The sequence below is a fragment of the Melanostigma gelatinosum genome (genome assembly GCF_949748355.1).
Source record: "Melanostigma gelatinosum genome assembly, chromosome: 16".
NCBI classification, from domain to species: Eukaryota; Metazoa; Chordata; class Actinopteri; order Perciformes; family Zoarcidae; genus Melanostigma; species Melanostigma gelatinosum.
The window spans coordinates 23,837,695-23,864,087 of NC_136649.1; the positions used below are offsets into that span (position 1 = coordinate 23,837,695).

Consider the following 26,393-nt stretch of genomic DNA (forward strand, 5'->3'; position numbering starts at 1 on the left):
TAAAATGTTGTCTCACTATTAAATTAAATTGAATGAATTTGCCTGCTGGACAGTAGCTCTGTGTTCAGGTCAACTCAAAGACAGTTTCCTGTGTCAGTGACCTACATCTCACAAGGAACCAGCATCTATCAGAGCACTGCACTGCTTACTGCAGTGACTCATGCACCCAGGTAATGCAGGTTCAGCCATTATTAGAGCACAAGACATTGGACCTCCAGGCAGACCTGGATGCTGCAGATCAACCTTCTTAAAATCCCCAGAAAGAGTGAAAGGAGGTTAGACGTGTGTAAGAGCCCTCGTTAAAAGGAAATACTGGTGAAAATTGAAAGACTTAATTGCATGCGTTGATGCAATCAAACATGTAGAATTGTGTTAAATATGTTATTACCCCAAGGTGAAAAGGAAATGCCATCAGTGACACAACAACACCTTCTGTGCCTGGTTTCTGGTTGAGATTTTGGCAAACAGTGTGTGTGTGTGTGTGTGTGTGTGTTGGGGGGAAGGGGGTGTGTGGTAGGATTCAGGGCAAAATAATAACTGCTAATTGGCCTGAGGCTCTGTTTCCCTTCCCGTTACCACAGAGCCAGGACACACACAAGACACCTGCAGAGGAGTCCTGTTAACACCAGTATATACTGTGTGTGTGTGTGTGTGTGTATGTGTTATCAAAGTGATGAACAAGAGAAGGTGACACCACGAAGGACAATCCCCTCGAGAGTCTGCTGCACAGAATAAAAGCAGGCGGAAGCAGAGCGGCAGAGGGAGACTGAAGAGTCTGGAAGTGCAGAAAAAGTGCTTCCTCTCCACCATTTTTTTTTTCACCGAGCACTGAGCATGTGCAACCTCACCTGTTCTGCTGATTGGCTGCCTGCTGCTGCTGCGTCTCCTGAAGCATTGGCTTTGGCGCCGCAGCTCGCGCCGTGCTGGGTGGTGACCTCGCCGCAGCGTTGGCAAGAAGAGGGAGGGAACAGAGCGCGAAAGGGGAGCTGTTGCTGTGAGGAGTTAGACAGGGAGCAAGGGAGGTCAGAGAGGGGAGCTGAGGGCCAGGCTGAGCTGAGGAGGACTCTTGTATCGCACCGGGATCGCTCCCAAAGGAGGGCAGGAGGAGGAGTTCGTCAAAGGCAGGTGTCAGTGTGCCTTCAGAGTTGGAGCGGTGTAGCGTCGCACTTTGTGGCTCGGGACTCGGCGACAACACGTGCAGACTGTCCACACCTCCCTCGCTGAGCTTCCTGAGATCAAAGCTCGCGTAAGAGTCCGTAGATACCGCGGGGAGGAAGCCGAAGTCATCCGCCATCATGAAACTTGGCTCGAGAGTCGCCGTCTTGTCCTCAGCGCCGCAGACGGATCCTCCAGATCGGCCGGTCTGTTTGGTGTCCTCGTCACGCGGCTTGCATTCATTGGAATCTTCTTGGCCAAAAGCAGCCTCAGCAGTTATGTGCGTGTCATTAAACTCACCGCAGAGCGTCCAGTTCGCAGAGTGCAGCGTCGCGTTTGGCTCCGAGCCGCCGGAGCACTTTGAGGTCTGGTGAGACTCGCAGGTTTGGTAATCCTGCGAGTCTGTGCTGACAGAGAGGCTTGGGAAAAAGCTGCTGGTGCTCTGAGTGGACAACTGGGTGTGCAACAGCGCGTCGGCAAAGTCTCGGCTGGGACCGTTCGCAATGTGACTGGTGCTGAGGAAATCGCCAAGAAGCCCGAATGGTATTGGGGAACGCTGGCTTGCATCCTGCCCTCCTACATCTGTGCTCTCAATGGGCGAGTCCAACAAACTCCGCCTCACATCAGGGGAGGAGGTTATGATGTGTAGCGATGGGTGTGTGGGGTAGAGTTTCTCATCTGGAATCGTAAAAGTCATCATATCCGTAGGGTCGCTTACAGATACAGAGGAATCATTTAACACTCTCGAGACATCCTGCAGACCTTCACCTGTGGATTTCTCTCCGTGTTCATTGTCAGACTGTAGAGATTCTTTGGATTCCGGCTGTATTTCTGGTAACAAGTCAGTGCTTGAAAGATTTGGCGACTGCGTACCAGCGTCCTCACTTGCATTGATCACCGGCTGCTGATGCGTAAGCACTGGGGAGTGCTGTGCCAATGACCGCTCTAAACCGCTGAGCTCTGCCTCTTCACCAGCGTCACCGTGCTGAATGACAGTGTGCTGAGCTACATCGGCTGAAGACAGATCAGTGGACCTGTCGGTCATGTCATCTTCTGATTCCGAGTGCTTTACAACAGATGAATCAGAGGATTCCTCAAAGCAGAGGATGTTGCTTTCAAAGTGCTGTGCCTCGGCTTCCTCGGAGGAGGATGCAGAGAATTTGTCTGAATAAGACGAGAGGCAGGAGAGGAAATCCTCCTCTGCTTCTGAACTGCCGATACCCGAAGAACCGGGATCTGGGGAGCTGCTGTTGAGCTTTACAAAGGGGGAGTGACAGGGGGCCTGGTGCCCATTGGTGTCGGTGAAATCGTTTGCGTTAGTAGCGCTGTTAGCTTGATTAGTTTCAGCATCCAGTTCTGGTGCATTACTCAAAGGGATGTCGTCAATCTCAAAGCTTGCGTGCTCCGGGATTGTTTCGAGGAATTGTGCAAATGTGTCAAAATGACTTGTGCCGGTCGCCTGGCCGAGGGCTTTTTGTGCATCGGATGCAAATCCCGTGTAAGGTTGGCGATGTGGTGCGTCGTTCGAATTTGTGTTTGCTTCCGTTATAGGTAGTGATGCTCCTTTATCAGCGCAGTGTTCCAGTGGATGGTCGCCGGCTGTGTTCCGCTGTGCTTTGCCGTCTGTGGTCATATCCTCAGGAGACTGCAGCCTGCCAGCTGCAAATGCGTCGAAGGATTCGTCCCACTCCGAGTCCGGGTTCAGCTCCCCGGCACACACTAAAGGGCCGGGCAACGTCATGCTGAAAGGCTTCGCCCCTGCAAGAGGTCGTTCCCCAGCTTTGCTCTTTGCAACCGTACCGGTGATGGCGTCCTCTGTGGGCGGGTTGTCGTGAGTCAGGGCGGGGTTACCCGCCTGCGGAAAGAGTTGCGCTATGGGGGGCCGGGAACTGGAGAGATAGGGCAGAGGAGGCAGCGAAGGTTTTAGGGGCTGAGGGGTTAGCGGGTCGTCATAGAAAGGATTGTGCTGGAGGACAGAGAAGAAAGGGTTGCAGGGGGTTATGGGAGGCGGTGGGGTCTGTGAGTGGGAGAAAGGGTTCGTGTGATGCAGCGGGGACACCGGAGGGGCGGGATCTACGGGGGGACCCGGGGGGTGGTGACTGGGTGGTGGGTGGGGGTCAGTGCTGGGCTCTAGTTTAGGTGACACCACCAGGCTGTGAAAGGAAGGGCACACAGTCCTCTTGATTAGTGTGGATAGTTCACACAGCTCAACCTCAGGCCTGCAGGAGGCTGTTCTGTCTCAAGTCACATCGTAATCACACATTTTAACAGAGTCGCTCTTGTTTAACACAATTTACTCACAATGTTTTGCCCTTTTTATTCCTTTGAACCCTGTTTTAAATCATGACCTGGAGAACACCTTTAAACCTGCAGTCACTGTTTGGCCACTTGAGGGCAGCGCAACAAGCTGTGAACACAACTTTGGCTTTTCGTACCTTTTATAGTGAATATGATAGAAAAGACTTGTTAGTGTGAACGTCCAGCAGACACACAGCCCGACATTCACTTGTTTTAACTAATAACTAACTCATTTTTAGAAATATCAGCAGTTACATGCTCCACTGTGGTCTAACTGCCGGTCTGCTGTTTGGTGCTTTTTCACTGAAGCTGCCGTTGATGAGAGCAGAGAGGTGAACTGAACACTGAAGCTGCAGGCTGAAAAACCAAAACAATGAGCCGGAAGACACTAAAACGCTCCATAGAGTCTGAGGGGAACTTATGACTCTCAAACAAGCTGTGGATTCATCACTACTAGTGGCCGCTTCACCCTACAGGTAGTCATTTCATCTGTTGTTGATATGACATGTTGATTCGTGCAACTTTAAAGCCTCTATGTATCCCACGCTGCTGAGATGAATGGGCTGAAATCAACACTAAAGTACACTCATGTTCCTCAGGATGTTCTATGAATACTAAATCTGGCTGTCAGATGAAAAGTCACATCGTGGCTTAAACAGCAACTGATGTGCAAACTTTAACAATCAAACATTGCATATTAAATATTTAAATCAATCAAACGAAAAAACGAAACCTCTGCCTCTTGTGTGTTTTCAGTGATGCGGCTGGGTGTAGTGATCACTTCGTGCTGCTGGTGCCAACTTGGCAACTTTCCCCGGAGATAAAGGCATGTGGGCGAGTAGGCGGTGGAAACGTATTGGTACAGAGCTGGCAGAGAGGCATGGAGTGTACTAAGGTCCAGAACAGCTGACCTCGCCTCAATCAGCAGACGCTCATCGGGCCAATATTGTGTTGACGCTCAGTGTTGTTTCGAGAAACATCACGATACCTGCGGCTCTTTGGTCTCGGTGGGGTAAATGGATGGTAAAGGGTTCCTACACAGCTGAATTAAAGACGACTTCTTACATCAGACAAACTGCAGGAGCGATGCACTCGACACGTCAGTGAGCAGAGAGAGAGCGCAGTACAGCAGCTGACCCCCTCCAGATCAATGACCCGCTGAAGAATGGGCTTGTGTTCCAAGTGGAAATTAAATGAGATGGTTTCTTGCCTCCCCTTTCGCGCCACACACACACACACGCACACGCATAGACGAAACACACACACACACACGCGCACACACACACACACACACACACACACACACACACACACACGCACACGCATAGACGAAACACACACACACACACGCACACACACACACACACACACACACACACACTACAAATGCATAGACAAAACACACACACACACACACGCACACACACACACACACACGCACACGCACACGCACACACACACACACACACACACACTACAAATGCATAGACAAAACACACACACACGCACACACACACACACACACACACACACACACACACACACGCACACACACACACACACACACACTACAAATGCATAGACAAAACACACACACACACACACGCACACACACACACTACAAATGCATAGACGAAACACACACACACACACGCACACACGCACACACACACACACACACACACACACACTACAAATGCATAGACGAAACACACACACACACACACACACACACTACAAATGCATAGACGAAACACACACACACACACACACGCATAGACGAAACACACACACACACACGCACACACACACTCACACACACACACACACACACACACACTACAAACGCATAGACGAAACACACACACACACACAAACACACACACACACACTACAAATGCATAGACGAAACACACACACACACACACGCACACACACACTACAAACGCATAGACGAAACACACACACACACACAAACACACACACACACACACTACAAATGCATAGACGAAACACACACACACACACAAAATCTGTAAGAGAACAAATATTGTTCCAGCTCGCATCGTCATCTTTCCATTGAAATCACCGCTGAACCAACGATGGAGCTCGATGGAGCTGATCTCACCAGAGCGCTCTCCTCCTCCACCTGCATTGCAGGTCCCTGCTGTAACCAGAGCCTGAGCCCAGCAGCTGAGGAGGGATGTGTGCAGCGCTGGAGGCCACGTCCAGCAGCGTGCTGGTGCACAGGAAGAGTAAACAACTGCTCTGACATATACACACACACATATATATACATATATACATATACATATACATATACATATACACATACATACACACACACACACACACACACACACACACACACACACACACACACACACACACATATATATATACATATATATATATATATATATATATATATATATATATATATATGTATATATATATATATATATATATATATATATATACATATATATATATATATATATATATATATATATATATATATATATATATATATATATATATATATATATATATATGTATTTGGTGATAGAAGATCGACCTGCTAACTCTGACTCATTAAAGGCACTCCCACTTGGCACTAAAGGGAGAATTACTCGCTTTAAATACTTCTAATGGAGCAACAGTTGGGCGCAGTGACTTCCTGGAGTGTTGTCCTCACAGTGAGGTTGCCAGGTTTGGTTGTACCTTCGTGTCTGTGAAAACCTGTGCTGTCCGGCCATATCTGGCAACCATTTCCAAAATACATGATCATTACCTGGTGTTGGTGGTTACCTGCTGACTCCGTACTTCGACATGAGTGGTATCGATCTTGTCATGTAACCCTCAGAAAGATGGCAAATTCATGCCAAATAAAACCAAAGTAAAGGAGTCACCTGCAATAAAACTCCTCAGTCTGTGACTTACGATGCAAAGAAATCTAAACCGTGCAGCTACTTGTCTCCTAATTCAATCCCGTTCATCTTGAAATGATAATTCATCAGCGGTTTGACGTGGCAGTCACTGCGATGGCAGTGTGTATCTCACCTGGGTTTGCTGTGCGAGTCCTTTGATCCAAACCATCCCTTGTGTTTCTCCTCGGCGGCAGTGGGGGCCTGTTCAGACTCATCCTTGGACTGACTCTGTCCTCTGCCCGCAGACTCGCTCCTCCCCTGAGAAAACAAGTTCCTGCTCTGCTTTTTCCCCTGGCTCTCCGACTCCACCGTGGAGGAGGAGGAGGAGGCGGATTTGGGCGGAGCGGGCCGTCCCAACTGCTCCTCCTCCTCCTCGCCCAGCATGGGGCCGCTTTGCTCCAGGGCCGCCGCTATGGCTGCCTTCTCCTCCTCGCAGGGCTTGTCAAAAGACCAGCGGCGCCCATCTCCGACGGGGCCCTTGAGGAGGTCCGTGGAAGGCCTGAGGTTCTGCAGAGACACGGAGAGAGGCAAAGACTTCTGCAGCGGGCCCAGGCCTAAAGAGTCCGCAGGTTTCCCTGAGCCCGGGTCCAGGGGCCGGACGCCGTACGCATGGCTTCCGTTAGCGCACACAGTGGGCTGAGGCACTGCGATGGTGATCTCACCGTCCTCATCTCCGAACTCGCATATGAGAGAGGACGTGTGCTCTGCAGAAACCAGAGCAGAGAGACAGAGAGACAGAGAGACAGAAAGACGACATCAATAACTCACATTTGTAGGGAAGTTAACGGGTGATAACAGCGAGTAACAGCGTAGAATGACCAGACGTTTCCCAGCTGGATTAGCATCACTAGCAGAGACAACGGACGTTAGAATAAAGGCTTTCTCGTATGCTGTTGCTCTGAGCTTCACTCAGGTGATTTAACGATGGAGATGGCACTCAGGGGACCACCTGCCTCCATAACGTCCACACAGAGTACAGCAGCTTCACATGTGGGCTTCTCACTTGAAGTTAATTAATCATCTGCACATTATTAACTCGTATTATGCACATGTGCTTTAGTTTGTTCGCTGAAGGTGAATGATACGGACAATCACAGCTTTTTAATACGTCTTTATCTTCACCTATACCACGGTATTCAAAAACAAGCTGAAATTACAATGTTTTTAATCTATAATGAAATGATTTATGGCAACAAACAGAGACATGTGGCAACATAACCCGTCCATTAATTAACCTTTATTCAGATTATTAAAGTATTAGTCGCACCCTTCTGTTTAATGATCACCTCTCCTGTAGCACGAACCAGCTAAAACCAGTTTCACAGCCGCATTCACTCAACAGTGGAGCTTCCTTTTCAGACATGAATACAAGTGACAACTTCATAAACGAGAACATAAACCAGATCTCTGAAACCACTGACGCAGTTCTCACACACTCAGTGAACTGGAGAGAACGAGCTCTGAAGGAAGTGCTTTATTTAGAGATGTTTGAGATCAATGACCCTGAAACTATTTATCGATCAGTCGACTGACAAATAAAGAATCCGCAATTATATTCGTTTATGTTTTCATCAAGATTCGTGGAATAAATGCTAAATATCTGCTGCTTCCAGGCTCCACCATGACACCATGTGTTGCTGTTCCTCCTCATGAATCATCATGACCTGAATATCTTTGGCTTCTGGACAATTCGTCAAACAAACAAGAGCTTAAAGACGTCCCATCGGACTGTAGAAAGGAACAATGAGCGTTCTTTCACAACTATGTGATATTTGACTGACTTACAATTACTCAAGGAAATGGTTGTTTGCAAGAGGGGAGCCTGACGAGTTGAATATGAGGAACAGGAAGGAGGACTGAACAGTGAGGATCAGACTCCGTGTTGCTCGCGCTCACCTGGGCTGTTGTCGACCGTGAGGTTGCTGCTGTTGCTGGGCGAGTTGGAGAGGTCGGAGACCACCACGCTGATGCCGGCCGTGGGGCTCAGGCTCCCTCCCCGCGACGACGACTCGCTGCTCTCCGAGCCCAGCGACGCGCTGGAGCGAGTGTCCGACGACTTCCTCAGCTTCCCTCTCAGGAAGAAGGTCCTCATCTTGCTCCGCCGGGCCTCGCCCCCCTCGTCGTCCTCGTAATCCTCCTCCCCGCCTCCGTCGCTCGGCAGCCGCTGCCGTATGCGGTGAAGGGACCCGTAACCGCTGGGGAGGACGTCCTCCTCGCTGGACATCCTCTTCCCCTTGATGCGCTCTTTGAGCTTGCCGAAGGTGGAGGCGCCCTTGTCCTTCATGACCAGCTCGTACATGCTGGCCGTCAGGTTGTTCCGGGTGAACTGCACCGTGACTTGAACGTCTCCTCGTTCCTTCTCCTTCTTCCCCGATTTGGAGTTGAGCTTGTACCACCTGCAGCAGACACCAGATTACTCAGGAGGTTAACAGCAAACACACTCAGCAGCTAAACGAGAAGTCATTTCATCAATTAGTTGGTCGGCAGAAAATCAATTAATTGTGGAGGTCGTTTATCAAACAGAAATGCAGAACTGTCGGCGGTTCCAGCTTCTGAAATTTGGTATATTTGCTGCTTTGTTCTATTTAACATCATTGTTTTTTAATGTCTAACTGTTGGTCAGATCATGTCGTTAAAAAACACCATCCTGGGCTCTGTGATGGATGTTTTTCATTCTTATTGGACATTTTATGGCTAAAATGATTCATGAATTAATCAAAAACAGTAATGAATTGATCCCCACTTCTTCCTTTATACCTGAACTGGGTTTCTGTTTACGGTTCTGGCCCTGGATGGAGTTGGAGGAGATATTTTGGGCACCAGGTTCCATAAGTTAAAGCCCCATAGACGGTGTGAGGGGACTCGGAGCACTTCTACAGCTTTGGATCAACATGAAACTCTCTCGCCTAAATCATCAGTAGAAAAGATGAACAGCTGCGTTCAACATCTGGTTCTTTGATAATAAAAAGAAATAGTCAAAAGGTACAAGTCTGTGTACAAAACAAACGTTGAGTCTGAAGGTGCATTTCAGCCAGAAACATCATAGCACGAGCTGATATGTGTTACATGCGGCACTAACTGTGGGAGAAAGCTAAAGTTGACATTGTTGAGTCTCAAATCAAATCGGTTTTAAGTTCTCTGTTCATTTTAAAGGAATTCAGCAACGACTGCGTCGTGTTTAGTCGAAAACATCACTAAGTACGAAGCCTTGTGACTTCACCACCGACCGCTCTCATTCGGGCCTCTTATTGGCTTCTTCTCCGTGGAAACAGCAGCCGAGGCTCATGGGTATTGTAGTATCTATACCTGCCTGCCATGTCAAATGATGAACAAAACATCTCAGGAACAAAGCCTGAGGAGACAATAAAATAAAGCTCCAGGATCATCACATTACTCAGAGAGTACTGTGTCTCTATGAGAAGAAACATTGAGGAAATCATTCAAACAAACATTTAAATGAGTACAGAACTGGCAAACCAGCGCCCCCCCACTTCACAGCTCTATCAGACAAAAACACTTCACTGAGTCATTCGTCATTTCAGCGTTGACATGAAACAATGTGAATGAGTGTGTTGTTATGATGATCGGGCTAAACGGTCCTCAAACAGGTTGAGTGTGTGTCTGTGTCCTGTTAACACCGCAAGGCTGCATGTGGCCAGACATCCCGTCACACCTCGGGGAGGCCTCTAGTTCATAATCAAGAACAATGACGTAAATCAAAAGCTCCTTTCTGACTCAACAGTGAGTGTCCTACTTCAGTATGAGTGCAGAGCAGATTGCTCCAACTGTAAAGTGCTTTACTGGACGGACACAGTTCTAAGAAACGCTGCGTAGCGGTGGGCGTAGCGGTGGGCGTAGCGTAGCCAACACGTTCACCACACCGTGACTCATGGGAAAGTCTCATCTGCTGTGCTTCGACCGGTTTACAAAGATAATATGACTGAGAAGAATTCCCCCTGTTAACATGTGCTTTTTGAACCGTGGCTGTTACCAGCGTGAAGTCATCCGAGCAGCGAGCAAGACTGAAACCAAGACCTGCTTTTATTTTCTACTTCCTGTGCTGTGGGGCTACTTTCACCTCGCTCCACGCCCACAGCGCCGTGTTCAGAAATAAGCTCTGTGAGGTTGGGTCACACGTACCTGCCCAATATTTCACAATGCCTTTCTGAAAGAGTACAATTCTACTTGGTTCCACATGTGGGTTAAACAGTCGTTTCACGGAAATATGATCTAATTATATCACTGAAAAACAATCTAATAGACATAAAGACAAAAAGAGCCCAGCGACAAAGCTGTGCTTTAATGAGCAAATGCTGACATCTTTACCGAACACAAATCGCTGCTGAAAATAGAACAAAAACGTGTCTTTAACTGAATTAAATGCAATTGAATGTAGCTGACTTTGTAATCACTTTAAGTGGTTGTGAAATACTGATAAACAAGTGAATTCAGTCTCAATACACAAACATAAAACAGGATGTCGGAGCAGTTAAAGGAGGTACAGCACAACTGAAATGCTCCGGTCTGTCGAGTCAACAACAAAACCTAAATGTCACGCTGTGGAGAGACAAATGTGCGACTGAAGAAAAGTCAGAAGAAATGAGGTTTAAACTTCAAATACGAGACATGAAAGAAAACAAGACTAAAGTAGAAACACTGATGTAAGAAGCGTCTGAGAAAGGAGCCTCACACATTTACTGCATCGACAGAAAACAGTACTTTTCATTTCCCCCCAAAAAACAAGATTTCCTCTTTTCGTTCTGTAAACCTTCAGTGTGACTCTGCAGAAACTCAGCGAGGCAGTAAATTAACACGAGGCACAACACAAACACTTCTAAATAAAGGCTGCAGACTGAACGCAGCGGCAGTTAGACTCGTGATCTTCTGGTTCAAGCATTTAAAAAAATGATGCTATGAATTAATACTTTTTAATGGCTGCTATTATTTGTTTTTATCAATGTCACACTTAAAGTCTTCCATTTATCCTCCACAGTTTTAATATCAGTGTAAAAAATGTGAGAACAGCATTTAGACTAAACTAAAAAACTAAAACAACGAAATAATAATGAAATCCTTTTACTGAACGCTGCAAATACTGTGCCAACAAGACTGTTGACTGTATCGTAGCATGTTAGCATGTTAACATTAAGGTGTTATGATCACAGTTAGCATGCTAACGTTATTAAGGTGGTATCATGATCGCAGTTAGCATGTTAGCATGCTAACGTTAAGGTGTTATGATCACAGTTAGCATGCTAGTATATAATGTTTAGCAGGAGAGTGGGGCTGGGCGATGTGGAATCATTATCAAGATATTAATACAGATTTATTTTGTCTGACATCAACTTTCAGTGTTCTGAGCGTCTGATATCTATTCATTGAAAGGCCATTAGCATTACACTCTTCTGAACCCAGTGTTTGTATTTCCAGGTCCTGTTCGCATATGTAGCAAAAGAGTTCCCTTCTCTAGCAAAACAAAAAGCATTGGTGTAATTGTAGGCTGCAGGACAACACACACACACACACACACACACACACACACAGACTGTTATGTCATCATCATCATCCTGCCACGGACCTCAAGTTCAGCCCTGAAAACACGGTAACACCCAAGATGAATGCCAGTGAAAACAATTAGCAGACAAACTGCTTCCAGAACAAAACACCCCGAGAGCCTCAAATAACAAACAGGCGGAGCCCCGAGCCCAGAAGAGAGGAATGCAGATGCTTTTTAAAACTCACAGGAACAACAAAGCATTACATCGCACGTAAATAGACAGCGATGGAAATGTGCCACCTGAGAAATGTGAAGTACGTTAACGAATCCACATTTATTCAAGACGGCGGAACAAGTGGCACTCCCATGAAGCATTCAAATCAGTTCAACAGAGGCTCAATTATTCTAATCTGATTTACTTTGGAGCATTTCATTTAATCAAATCATGTTACCGGATTATCAATCACATGTTTTTCTACGTTTGGAGGCATCCAAACAACACAGAGATTTGAGCAAACTCTCTCTGCTCCAATAGTGTAAACCAGTGCTTCTACCTCACATGCCTTTTAGGTGTGGACTCCAGTTTCACACCCATGTGCCAACAATAGTATCAGTCCTCCTCCCGACTCCCTGCACCCGAGGGACGGATCAAATTCCAAATACAGGACCAGCACGCTAGAGGTTTCTTCTTTTGCAGGCCTACAGCTGCTGCTCCCACATCCACCGTGCAGGAGTTGTAATTTAGGGCGCAAGTCCCTCTTAGCTTCTACTTTTTCTTCTTCTTTTTTGGAGATCATGGAGCAAATATAACTCTGGTATTTATTTGACTGACGCAGACTGACTTACATTAAAAGATCGGAAGAAAAACATTTGTATGCTGAAAAAAAAAACACATTTCAGAAGACATTTTTATGACACAAACTATCTTTTAGTTTTTTTTTCGAAGACTATGCAAAATAAAAAAGTTACAGCTCTATTTACGTGCATGCACCTGTGCCTGTGGGTCATGTGACTCGTGAGAAAGCCTGACAACAACAAATGTAAACGTAAGTAACATGAGGCCTAAATACAGAAACTGTAACACAGACTAAAAAAAAACAGCAGCCTACAGTTTGAACCCCACGTCCTCAGGCAGAGAACAGACTGAAGAGGACCCAGTTTCCACACAGACTCCTGTAGAGCTCATTCTTTCATAAACAGTCCCATTCCAGAGCTGCCGAGCATGACTGCATATCTGCTTCCCTATCTTCCAAAACAGGAAATCACAACACTCCACCCCATCCCAGCATGACACCATCTGCGCAGCGGTTTCCCTGAGCCGCCTTCTTATTCTAGGCTTCGGCTTCTTCTGTGGAACAAGTCGATCCCCAGAAACCGACCTTGAAGGCAGTGCAGGGCTGAAATTACAAGACGAGTAGGCTGTCAACCTACTTCATCCACGTGTACTCGGTCTCTGTGGGGCTCTGGGAGCCTGGCTGGTATCTGAGCCACGCAGAAGAGACTTCCTAAAATAAAACCGGTGCCAAGGGCGCAGGATCTGTGTCAACCGTGGGGTTTAGCGGCGCACTTCACTCACCAAACATATTGTTGTTTAAGGTTATTTCACTCTCAATACTCTTTGTTCACAGGGGCCTCTACAAGGGCAGACAGAGCGTGATGCAACTGGAGAAAACATCTCAACCGCTCTGTCACGTTTAGAAATAAAACCTGTTGAGTGAGGTTGTACTCGGGCAGAAAGAAGAATGTTCTGTGATGAGTAGATGTGTGTAATCCACGTAATCGTGAACCAGGAAGTATAAAGATTGCAAATAACCACACAGAGCGGGTGGAATGGGTCAAAGATAAAAACTAGAATTTTACCCAGGAGTCCGTTGTAACATGCAGAAAGTGACAGGTGTTGCTGGCTCTCATAGAAAAATGCACAAAATGCTAACATCTGCATGTCTATAAAGGTAAATGTTTACCATCTTTGTTTAGCGTGTTGGCATCCAAACATTTGCTAATTTAGCACTAAACACAAAGTACAGCTGGGGCTGATGGGAAATGTTACTGGTTTTGCGATATTTTGGCTCAAACCAAAATACTGGACACGTTGAAATTTTGACCCGACGAGGGCGACGACAGGAAACGGCATCACCAAAGTTCATCCTCTGGGCACACCAGGGATATGTGCACCAAATATTAATAGTTGTTGATATTTCTCTTGAATATCAGATTCATTGGGATAAACAGCAAAGTTCAACGAGAGTCAACAGTGACGAGCACGCTGCAAACACTACAACCTACGCTCCGCTGAAGACGCTCGTCATGCACTTATAGAGGGTGCTGGTAGGTGAGTGGTGCTACTTCATTTTAATAATCAAGTGGACGCTTCCCCTTTCATCTCTAGCTATGATATGAGCCAACAAACCCTCGGAGCACGGTGGGTAACGCTGCTACTGTGGCCTGTGATTCCTGCCTTCATCAGCAGAAGTAGGAGACCACATTCCACATCTGGATGTGATGAGCTCTAACCTCACCGCCAACTGCCCTCCCAATGCTTTCACACAACCGAGCATTGTATCTTCAAACCACACCTCCTCGGGCCCCAGGTCATACTAAACGATACAAAGAGTCATTTTCTTGTGAAAAGTTGTGTTAAAAAAAATAAAGAAAGGCTGCCAACCGTAGTAGAGACAGTAGTAGACGGTAGTAGACGGTAGTAGATTGTAGTAGACTGTAGTAGATTGTAGTAGACAGTAGTAGACGGTAGTAGATTGTAGTAGACGGTAGTAGACGGTAGTGGACGGTAGTAGACGGTAGTAGACGGTAGTAGACGGTAGTAGACGGTAGTAGACGGTAGTGGACTGTAGTGGACGGTAGTGGACGGTAGTGGACGGTAGTAGACGGTAGTAGACGGTAGTAGACTGTAGTAGACGGTAGTAGACGGTAGTGGACGGTAGTGGACGGTAGTAGACGGTAGTAGACGGTAGTAGACGGTAGTAGACGGTAGTGGACGGCAGTAGACGGTAGTAGACAGCAGTAGACTGTAGTGGACGGTAGTAGACGGTAGTAGACGGTAGTAGACGGTAGTGGACGGTAGTGGACGGTAGTGGACGGTAGTGGACGGTAGTGGACGGTAGTGGACGGTAGTAGACGGTAGTAGACGGTAGTGGACGGTAGTGGACGGTAGTAGACGGTAGTGGACGGTAGTGGACGGTAGTAGACGGCAGTAGACGGCAGTAGACGGCAGTAGACGGCAGTGGACGGTAGTGGACGGTAGTAGACGGTAGTGGACGGTAGTAGACGGTAGTAGACAGTAGACAGCAGTAGACAGCAGTAGACGGTAGTAGACGGTAGTGGACGGTAGTGGACGGTAGTGGACGGTAGTGGACGGTAGTAGACTGTAGTAGACGGTAGTAGACGGTAGTGGACGGTAGTGGACGGTAGTGGACGGTAGTAGACGGTAGTAGACGGTAGTAGACGGTAGTAGACGGTAGTAGACGGTAGTAGACGGTAGTAGACGGTAGTAGACGGTAGTAGATTGTAGTAGATTGTAGTAGACGGTAGTAGACGGTAGTAGACGGTAGTAGACAGTAGTAGACTGTAGTAGATTGTAGTAGACGGTAGTAGACAGTAGTAGATTGTAGTAGACGGTAGTGGACGGTAGTAGACGGTAGTAGACGGTAGTAGACAGTAGTAGACAGCAGTAGACAGTAGTAGACTGTAGTAGACTGTAGTAGACTGTAGTAGACTGTAGTAGACGGTAGTAGACGGTAGTGGACGGTAGTAGACAGTAGTAGACTGTAGTAGACGGTAGTAGACGGTAGTAGACGGTAGTGGACGGTAGTGGACGGTAGTGGACGGTAGTGGACGGTAGTAGACGGTAGTAGACGGTAGTAGACGGTAGTAGACGGTAGTAGACGGTAGTAGATTGTAGTAGATTGTAGTAGACGGTAGTAGACGGTAGTAGACAGTAGTAGACTGTAGTAGATTGTAGTAGACGGTAGTAGACAGTAGTAGACTGTAGTAGATTGTAGTAGACGGTAGTGGACGGTAGTGGACGGTAGTAGACGGTAGTAGACGGTAGTAGACAGTAGTAGACAGCAGTAGACAGTAGTAGACAGTAGTAGACAGTAGTAGACTGTAGTAGACGGTAGTAGACGGTAGTGGACGGTAGTAGACGGTAGTAGACGGTAGTAGACGGTAGACAGTAGTAGACAGCAGTAGACAGTAGTAGACAGTAGTAGACTGTAGTAGACAGTAGTAGATTGTAGTAGATTGTAGTAGACAGTAGTAGACAGTAGTAGACTGTAGTAGATAGTAGTAGATAGTAGTAGACTGTAGTAGATTGTAGTAGACGGTAGTAGACAGTAGTAGACTGTAGTAGATTGTAGTAGACAGTAGTAGACAGTAGTAGATAGTAGTAGATTGTAGTAGACAGTAGTATAGTAGTAGATTGTAGTAGACAGTAGTAGACAGTAGTAGATTGTAGTAGACAGTAGTATAGTAGTAGATTGTAGTAGACAGTAGTAGACAGTAGTAGATAGTAGTAGACAGTAGTAGACAGCAGTAGACTGTAGTAGACAGTAGTAGACTGTAGTAGACTGTAGTGGACGGTAGTGGACGGTAGTAGACGGTAGTGGACGGTAGTGGACGGTAGTGGACGGTAGTAGACGGTAGTAGACGGTAGTAGACGGCAGTAGACGGCAGTAGACGGCAGTAGACGGCAGTAGACGGCAGTGGACGGCAGTGGACGGTAGTAGACGGTAGTAGACGGTAGTGGACGGTAGTAGACGGTAGTAGACAGTAGACAGCAGTAGACAGTAGTAGACTGTAGTAGACGGTAGTGGACGGTAGTGGACGGTAGTGGACGGTAGTAGACGGTAGTAGACGGTAGTAGACGGTAGTAGACGGTAGTAGACTGTAGTAGATTGTAGTAGACGGTAGTAGACGGTAGTAGACAGTAGTAGACTGTAGTAGATTGTAGTAGACGGTAGTAGACAGTAGTAGATTGTAGTAGATTGTAGTAGACGGTAGTGGACGGTAGTAGACAGTAGTAGACAGTAGTAGACGGTAGTAGACAGTAGTAGACAGCAGTAGACAGTAGTAGACAGTAGTAGACTGTAGTAGACGGTAGTAGACGGTAGTGGACGGTAGTAGACGGTAGTAGACGGTAGTAGACGGTAGTAGACAGTAGACAGTAGTAGACAGCAGTAGACAGTAGTTACTACTGTCTACTGCTGTCTACTACTGTCTACTACTGAGTAGTAGACAGTAGTAGACTGTAGTAGACAGTAGTAGATTGTAGTAGATTGTAGTAGACAGTAGTAGACAGTAGTAGACTGTAGTAGATAGTAGTAGATAGTAGTAGACTGTAGTAGATTGTAGTAGACGGTAGTAGACAGTAGTAGACTGTAGTAGATTGTAGTAGACAGTAGTAGACAGTAGTAGATAGTAGTAGATTGTAGTAGACAGTAGTATAGTAGTAGATTGTAGTAGACAGTAGTAGACAGTAGTAGATAGTAGTAGATTGTAGTAGACAGTAGTATAGTAGTAGATTGTAGTAGACAGTAGTAGACAGTAGTAGATAGTAGTAGACAGTAGTAGACAGCAGTAGACTGTAGTAGACAGTAGTAGACTGTAGTAGACTGTAGTAGACAGTAGTAGACAGCAGTAGACAGCAGTAGACAGTAGTAGACTGTAGTAGACTGTAGTAGACAGCAGTAGACAGTAGTAGACAGCAGTAGACAGCAGTAGACAGTAGTAGACAGCAGTAGACAGTAGTAGATTGTAGTAGACAGCAGTAGACAGTAGTAGATTGTAGTAGACAGCAGTAGACAGCAGTAGACAGTAGTAGACTGTAGTAGACTGTAGTAGACAGCAGTAGATTGTAGTAGACTGTAGTAGACTGTAGTAGACAGCAGTAGACAGCAGTAGACAGTAGTAGACAGTAGTAGACTGTAGTAGACTGTAGTAGACAGCAGTAGACAGTAGTAGACTGTAGTAGACTGTAGTAGACTGTAGTAGACAGTAGTAGACTGTAGTAGACAGCAGTAGACAGCAGTAGACAGCAGTAGACAGTAGTAGATTGTAGTAGACTGTAGTAGACTGTAGTAGACAGCAGTAGACAGCAGTAGACAGTAGTAGATTGTAGTAGACAGCAGTAGACAGCAGTAGACAGCAGTAGACTGTAGTAGACTGTAGTAGACAGCAGTAGACAGTAGTAGACAGCAGTAGACAGCAGTAGACAGCAGTAGACAGTAGTAGACTGTAGTAGACTGTAGTAGACAGCAGTAGACAGCAGTAGACAGTAGTAGACAGCAGTAGACAGTAGTAGACAGCAGTAGACAGTAGTAGACAGCAGTAGACAGCAGTAGACAGCAGTAGACAGTAGTAGACAGTAGTAGACAGCAGTAGACAGTAGTAGACAGCAGTAGACAGCAGTAGACAGCAGTAGACAGTAGTAGACAGCAGTAGACAGTAGTAGACTGTAGTAGACAGCAGTAGACAGTAGTAGACAGTAGTAGACAGCAGTAGACAGTAGTAGACAGCAGTAGACAGCAGTAGACAGTAGTAGACAGCAGTAGACAGCAGTAGACAGTAGTAGACAGCAGTAGACAGCAGTAGACAGCAGTAGACAGTAGTAGACAGTAGTAGACAGCAGTAGACAGTAGTAGACTGTAGTAGACAGCAGTAGACAGTAGTAGACAGTAGTAGACTGTAGTAGACAGCAGTAGACAACAGTAGACAGTAGTAGACAGCAGTAGACAGCAGTAGACAGTAGTAGACTGTAGTAGACAGCAGTAGACAGTAGTAGACAGTAGTAGACTGTAGTAGACAGCAGTAGACAGTAGTAGACTGTAGTAGACAGCAGTAGACAGTAGTAGACAGCAGTAGACAGCAGTAGACAGTAGTAGACAGTAGTAGACTGTAGTAGACAGCAGTAGACAGCAGTAGACAGTAGTAGACAGCAGTAGACAGCAGTAGACAGTAGTAGACAGCAGTAGACAGCAGTAGACAGCAGTAGACTGTAGTAGACAGCAGTAGACAGCAGTAGACAGCAGTAGACAGTAGTAGACAGCAGTAGACAGTAGTAGACAGCAGTAGACAGTAGTAGATAGTAGTAGACAGCAGTAGACAGCAGTAGACAGTAGTAGACAGCAGTAGACAGCAGTAGACAGTAGTAGACAGCAGTAGACAGTAGTAGACAGCAGTAGACAGTAGTAGACTGTAGTAGACAGCAGTAGACAGTAGTAGACAGCAGTAGACAGCAGTAGACAGCAGTAGACAGTAGTAGATAGTAGTAGACAGCAGTAGACAGCAGTAGACAGCAGTAGACAGCAGTAGACAGTAGTAGACAGCAGTAGACTGTAGTAGATAGTAGTAGACAGCAGTAGACAGCAGTAGACAGTAGTAGACAGCAGTAGACAGCAGTAGACAGTAGTAGACAGCAGTAGACTGTAGTAGACAGCAGTAGACAGTAGTAGACAGTAGTAGACAGCAGTAGACAGCAGTAGACAGCAGTAGACAGTAGTAGACAGCAGTAGACAGCAGTAGACAGCAGTAGACAGTAGTAGACAGCAGTAGACAGCAGTAGACAGTAGTAGACAGCAGTAGACAGCAGTAGACAGCAGTAGACTGTAGTAGACTGTAGTAGACAGTAGTAGACAGCAGTAGACAGCAGTAGACAGTAGTAGATAGTAGTAGACAGCAGTAGACAGCAGTAGACAGTAGTAGACAGCAGTAGACAGCAGTAGACAGTAGTAGATAGTAGTAGACAGCAGTAGACAGCAGTAGACAGTAGTAGATAGTAGTAGATAGTAGTAGACAGCAGTAGACAGCAGTAGACAGTAGTAGATAGTAGTAGACAGCAGTAGACAGCAGTAGACAGTAGTAGATAGTAGTAGATAGTAGTAGACAGTAGTAGACAGCAGTAGACAGCAGTAGACAGTAGTAGACAGTAGTAGACAGTAGTAGACAGCAGTAGACAGCAGTAGACAGTAGTAGACAGTAGTAGACAGTAGTAGACAGCAGTAGACAGCAGTAGACAGTAGTAGACAGCAGTAGACAGTAGTAGATAGTAGTAGACAGCAGTAGACAGCAGTAGACAGTAGTAGATAGTAGTAGACAGCAGTAGACAGCAGTAGACAGTAGTAGACAGTAGTAGATAGTAGTAGATAGTAGTAGATAGTAGTAGACAGTAGTAGATTGTAGTAGATTGTAGTAGATAGTAGTAGACAGTAGTAGATAGTAGTAGATAGTAGTAGACAGCAGTAGATTGTAGTAGACAGCAGTAGACAGCAGTAGACAGCAGTAGACAGCAGTAGACAGTAGTAGATAGTAGTAGATAGTAGTAGACAGCAGTAGACAGCAGTAGACAGTAGTAGATAGTAGTAGACAGTAGTAGATAGTAGTAGATAGTAGTAGACAGCAGTAGATTGTAGTAGATTGTAGTAGATAGTAGTAGACAGTAGTATAGTAGTAGATTGTAGTAGACAGTAGTAGACAGTACCGTAGTAGATCCTTGCGTCTCATAAAACAAGCTGGAATTCTTAAGAAGAAAATAATGGATTATTATCAAATAATTATGTCGTGAAAATAATGATAATAAACACAGGATGATCTTTTTTTCAACTCAACAGAATGACCCTGATTTCAGAACCAATATCTATAATATACAAAAATAAACAAATAAATTGTGGTCACAAGAAAACAACACAAGATAAATGAATCCTGCTCATCCTTAGTATTACGCAACAGTAAGAACGAGCCAACAGAAGCTGGAGCTGCAGCTACATCCTGATAACAAGGCTGCTGCTGTCGGCCCACTTTCAAAGCCTGCAACAAATGATAGAACTTTCCCTCCGTCAGACTGTGCTGCTGTTACACAAGGCCATCGTATGTGAAGCTCAAGGCCAACGTCTGCGTTTCAAAAGGCAGATTCCTGTGAACTTTGTGTTGAGATGCCTCAAGAATGTAGAGCACTGTGAGACTAAACATGGCTTTAAGCAGACTTGCATTTGCTAGCATCCCTTAGCAATTAGCTGCTTTGCATAGCATGCTAGCTCACTACCGAGCTACCAGAACAGTCATTTCCATTTCGTCTTCGCTTCACTGGATCTCCATGATGATGCCACAAAGGCTGCTGGGAGATTTGTGACTGCACAGCCTCTACATGACTCAGGAATATAAGTTCCCAATACGAGTTGAATGTAGGCCGCTATATATCCTTTGATTATATAACATTTAAGTCTATAAATAAATAAATCTCTTTGTTTTCAACAAGCAGAGGTACATTTGTGTTGTATAGGATTCTCCGGTCACCCTGTTATGTAACTTCTGATGTCCATCAGACCATATTCTGTCTCTGCAGCAGCTACTGAAAGTCTGTCTGCACTTAACAGAGGATTTGGCTGGATGTACATCTCACACACACACACACACACACACACACACACACACACACACACACACACACACACACACACACACACACACACACACACACACACACACACACACACACACACACACACACACACAGTAACACTCTCTTGCCTGAAACATCAGAGCTTTGCCTTCTTCAGATAAACAACATGACAGGCGACGTAAAACTGAGACAGTAATGGCAGTAAAAGCAGCGGTTGTAAAATATCAAATCTAAATCATAATGTCGGCGCTTCAAGAACCACCCGACCGACAACGAAGGATCCCTGGACTGCAGAAAAAAAGAGCTGAACCTTAAAAATGACTCTCTTGGGAAGAAACTCGATTATCAAAGGAAGAAATGTGCACGACAAGTTCAATATTCAGCAAAAGTGTCGCAAATGATTCTATTTGCTTTGTTGATAGCGTGGGTTGCTTGTTGTTGTCCACGTGTGTTGATCTGGCAGCGCTTCTGTAGCTTCCTCCTGACTGACCCTGCAGGGGAATTCACCCAACGCCCACCTTCCGGGGAATCTGCTCTGCACCGACAGTTCATCACGCAGATGCATCACGTCACTGCATCCTCCCATGCCACCCATTCAGTGGCAGCTGCTCTGCCTTCATGCAATGAAGACATTGCTAACTAAAGAGGAGACGTTAGGAGAATAAAGCAGCCATGGGGTTGCTTTGCTGCTTCTTTGTTATTGCTAGTTTTAAAACTGTCCAAATTCAACGCTGGTTATTGAGAGTGCTTTACAGTTACACTTGGTTACAACAGCTGTAGGTAGTAAGCTAGCTAGCTAGCCATGCATGCCAACATGTGCGGCTTGTATTAGAGCAGATAAACACACGGTTTAACTTCCTCTTTACACATTTCGGGGTTTTGGAAAGGCTACCAGAGTCACGACTCGAGTCCTCACCTCTGGCACCACCTCGCCAGATTAATCATCACTTTCTTCATCCGCTCACCTGCAGAAGAAAAACTCATCTCCTCCAACATCCCCACACCTAAATATAAACCTCATCCTTCATCTCCACTGGCGGTGACTGGAACACGCTGATTCAGGAGTACACTGTGTGGAAGCTGATGAATCCTGGAGAGAATAAAACAAGTCAGAGGCTCAGAAGAAGAGAGCCATTTCGACCCGACGTATCTCCTCCATTTGCTGAAATATACTATCAGATATATATATTATCAGATTTTACTGCCACCATCCACCCCTCCCTCCGGGGTTTACCTCCATGCAAATACAGCTTTGAACAATATCAGAGGCTCAGAGAACCTATTGTTCACTGAATCATGAGCCCAAAGACACAGATCAGACCGCTCTATCAAGACTGTTACTGGGAACAGCCCCAAACCACAAACCATCTGAAACGGAAACGGTGCAGTCATGTGCTCTTCTGAGTCCGTTGACATTGTTAAAGATGCAAAAAGATAAAGTCAATCATCCATTTCTACTTGGGAACAATTTTCTGATTCCAAAAGTATTTTCATCTATGAAACAGAAATGACTCTACTTCTCTCTTGATTTATTCCCTCAGTAAACATTGTAAACATGAGTTTATGTCTCAATCTCTAGTTTCAAGTCTTCTTCAATACAGCATGATGTTCCTTCAGTAACTTATGGTCCCGTCTTAATGTCACATAGACCATTAGCGGGCCTAATTTGTGATTGACAGGTCGCTACCGCTACCAGAAGCGCGTACAGCATCTCTGTCCCTCCTCTGCAGCCCAAATATGGTGACTTCCGTTCACTGGTTGCAGAAAGCCAAGATGGCGACGGCCAAACTCGAAGCTTCAAACCAATGGACGACGTCACGATGACCACGTGCACTCCCTACGCCTTTGGTTCTGCTGCACACATTTTTTCAGGTTTCAAAACATATTCACATATTTCACTGTGGAGTTGATTGTGACTGGTGAGAATGCCGGAGCTTTTGTCTCCAACAACGTATCGTGTGGCATCAAGTAGCACACAAACCAAAACGGTGGTTCCTCCTTGAATGCTGCTCATGTTTTGGTGAACGTTCTCCGTCAAACACAAGATGTTTTCAGCGTTTTCTCGTATTTGGTTTTAAAGGGTTGACCTGCGTGAGCAGTGTTGACTGTTGGGATGTGTTGCTGTTGACCAGCCCAGATTCATTGAATACCACATGGAGACACCGAATGTACCGCGACACCAAACTGCTGACACGTCAACATCACAGGCTGACTCGAACCGTCACGTGACCAGCTCCAACAGGAGGCCGGTTCCCCTTTCAGCTCATATTCACAGCTCTATCCCAGCGAAAGCACAGAAACTACAGAAGGCTGAGAGGAACATTTGCGTTCGTCATTGAGCTCAAACATTCAATCTGTGCTGAGGGACGGGGGATGTCCCGGCTCGTGGACCAATTCTGATTCACACTGGAGCGGAAATACTCCGGGACTTGTACAAACACACCCTCCGGGTGATGCACATGTTGTTGCCAGGTCACAATAGGACGATGCTTGGGACAAATGTGCCTTTAGAAAGACTAACTTTTAGATCTTGCTCTGCCTGGGAGAATGTAAACAAAGCGCCATCACATCTCGTTGTGATCTCATGAAGCAGTCTTTTCTTTAACATCTTTTCTAGATCAAAAACAAGAAGAAATCCATTGTTGAAGCAGCAGAAAGTCCAATATCTGGACTCAATTGACCATAATGCATTGCTACCATGCAAAATTGAGTTCAGAATACAACTCTCACTCATTTTCTTGCTAATTTGTATGCAAACAATATCAACCCTACATCTGAAAAGCAACAAGTTCACGCTTGTTGTGTGTGAGGTGTTGAAAGGGATTATGGGAATGGTAAACCTCACGGATAGAACTACACAACAATAAGTTTCAGGGACAGTTGGTGCACCAAAACATGTCTGTCCTTCACCTCCAAACAACTCCAACTGAATCACAGATTGGTGATTAATTCCAGTGAAATGAGGGCAGAAAACTTCCTTGAACATTTTGCAAATGTTTAAGATGACGCAACGTGGAACTTTGCATCCTGTGCTCCAGTGGGTGGGTTGGACTGTTGTAGAAACAACATGTTGTGCTTAAATACCGTGGAGCTGTCGGGTCATGAATCTGTCAGATAATCCCTGGAATTGGGACAGGCATTAATCCCCCCTCCTGCTCTACGCCATGCCTCGCTATTGGGAAACAACACTTTAAGGGCCACACGCAACAGAAGCAAACACCTAATGGCGACAAGCCTGGAGGAGGTGAACGTGAAGTAGAAGGACTGGGTTCTTCTGGAGGTGAATAGTGGTCCGATGTGCTCAGAAGAGTCCTGAGTCCTGGCAGGAGGGAGGGTGTGTCTGCAGGGCCCTGATGCAGCACCACACACTTGACAGCTGTGTTTATATCTGAGAACAAACTGTGAAGCGACACAAAACAGGACAAAAGCATACTGGAACACCCTGATGAGTTCAAGAACATGGGAAATGGCAGCTCAAGCTGCATGCAGGTTTTGGTCACCCTCATGCTGAACACACACACACACACACACACACACGTATACTATACACATGTATGGGCAGCTGAACTTACTCGTTCTTCACGCATCTCGTCTCATGAAAGACCTTATCCAGCTGGATCACCGCCTGTCCGAGGAACACGTCCAGCCCCATGAGCGCCCGGTGCATCACGATGAGGACCAGCTCGTTGCTGCCGGCCGGACAGCTGCTCCGCCCGCCGCCGGTCTCCAGCACGCCGGGATGCAGCTCGAACGAGCACTCCTCCCTCCACTCCGGCTCGGTGGTCTTCTCCGCCACGCAGGTCGAGTACTTCTCCTTCGCCAGCTGGATGATGGTGTACACGTCGCTGGTGCCGTGCTTGCCCTTGCCCCGTAAGCCCCTGCCTCTCAGCACCGTCACCTGGACGTGTGTCGGTAACCATTTCTGGTCCCCCTCTACGGTTAGCGAGGACATGTCCTCTCCTCCAGACCAGACAGTCCGACCACCGGCGAGTGGTGGTGGTGGTGTCCGCCGCTTCCTCCCTTGCTCTGGGTTTGCACAGTCACATCAGCTCCGGGGTCGGCGGGCGGTGCCGCATTATGGCTGTCTGTCGTCTCTGCGAAGTTGCCGCGGTTGTCGGTTTGTTTTCTTTTGTGTGCGCGCGCGGGCGGCTGCTCCTCCTCGAGCCTCTCGCGGCAGCAGTCTCTGCTCTGCGGCTGCAGCAGCGTCCCGTGTCCCGTGTCGCTGCCTCGCTCCCGCTGCCGTACGGGCCTCTCTGCGGGCAGCGACGTCACGCCTCCCTCTTCTTCTTCTGCAGGACGAGGAAGTTCAACTCGAGAGACACAAAACACGCGCGCGCTCACACGCTGCACGCACAGAGACGACAATACAGGCGCACGCTGGAATGTGGCGGGTGTTGTATTTCAACCAAATAAAGTCCACTCCTCTCGACAGAATGTGAAACTCGCGTGCTACCGCTGCGATGAGTCTGATGAAGGCTTCTGTACTACAAGCTGCAAACAGATTCCTTTAAATGTCATTAAAGACAGCCGAGACTGCCTGAAGCCTAAATGAAGCTTAAATAAACCCTACATGCTGACACAACATTTTAATAGCATGAAACATATTACGAAGTGCTGTGCATCATGATTTATTTCATTGTTAATCAATAAAACACCAGACAACTATGAATTATACCCACTACAGTACCCCTACAGCCAAGGCGATAGATATCAAGTGTCTTGTTTTCTCGAAACCTCAAAAACATTAAATTTCCTATATTATTGACAGAGAAAGCAGGAAATTCTCACCTTTAATAAGCTGAAACACAAGGATATTTGACATGTTTGCTTGAAAACTGCATTAAATTGATGAACCGATTGATTAAACTAGTTGTTGATTCATATATAATAATGGATCATGTGTTTGAAAGCTGACAGCGTGTGTCTTCATTTGTATTTTTTGTGCAAAAGTGCACATCATTTACAAGGTATTGGCCTTTTTCAAAGTAGAGTGTTTAACAATGGGCTATAGATTTTAATAAGGAAATGGCGAACAAATGACAGTTTCATTTGACAAAACAACTGCAACTCGGTCCACTTACTCGCTTTTCCCAGAGCTTTC

At 46.2% G+C, this 26,393-nt stretch overlaps 1 protein-coding gene across 7 annotated transcripts in view; it reads right to left on the reverse strand.

Moving 5' to 3' along the window:
- The window catches only part of LOC306790401 (sideroflexin-5-like), a 49,249-nt gene extending 23,696 nt beyond the window's left edge, over nucleotides 1-25,553 (reverse strand). For 6 of the 7 annotated variants that reach the window (XR_013772704.1, XM_079286635.1, XM_079286634.1 and 3 more), the window contains exons 1-4: nucleotides 24,865-25,553; nucleotides 8,280-8,779; nucleotides 6,517-7,087; nucleotides 849-3,308 (exon numbers count right to left, since the gene is read on the reverse strand). Coding sequence is in view for 6 of the 7 variants with exons in the window: in XM_079286635.1 (XP_079142761.1) it covers nucleotides 849-3,308; nucleotides 6,517-7,087; nucleotides 8,280-8,779; nucleotides 24,865-25,244 (3,911 nt within the window). In the remaining variant the exon portion in view is untranslated. The remainder of the gene's footprint in view (nucleotides 1-848; nucleotides 3,309-6,516; nucleotides 7,088-8,279; nucleotides 8,780-24,864) is intronic. The other variant, XM_079286638.1, reaches the window with a different exon arrangement.
- Between the last annotated feature and the right edge of the window lie 840 nt (nucleotides 25,554-26,393).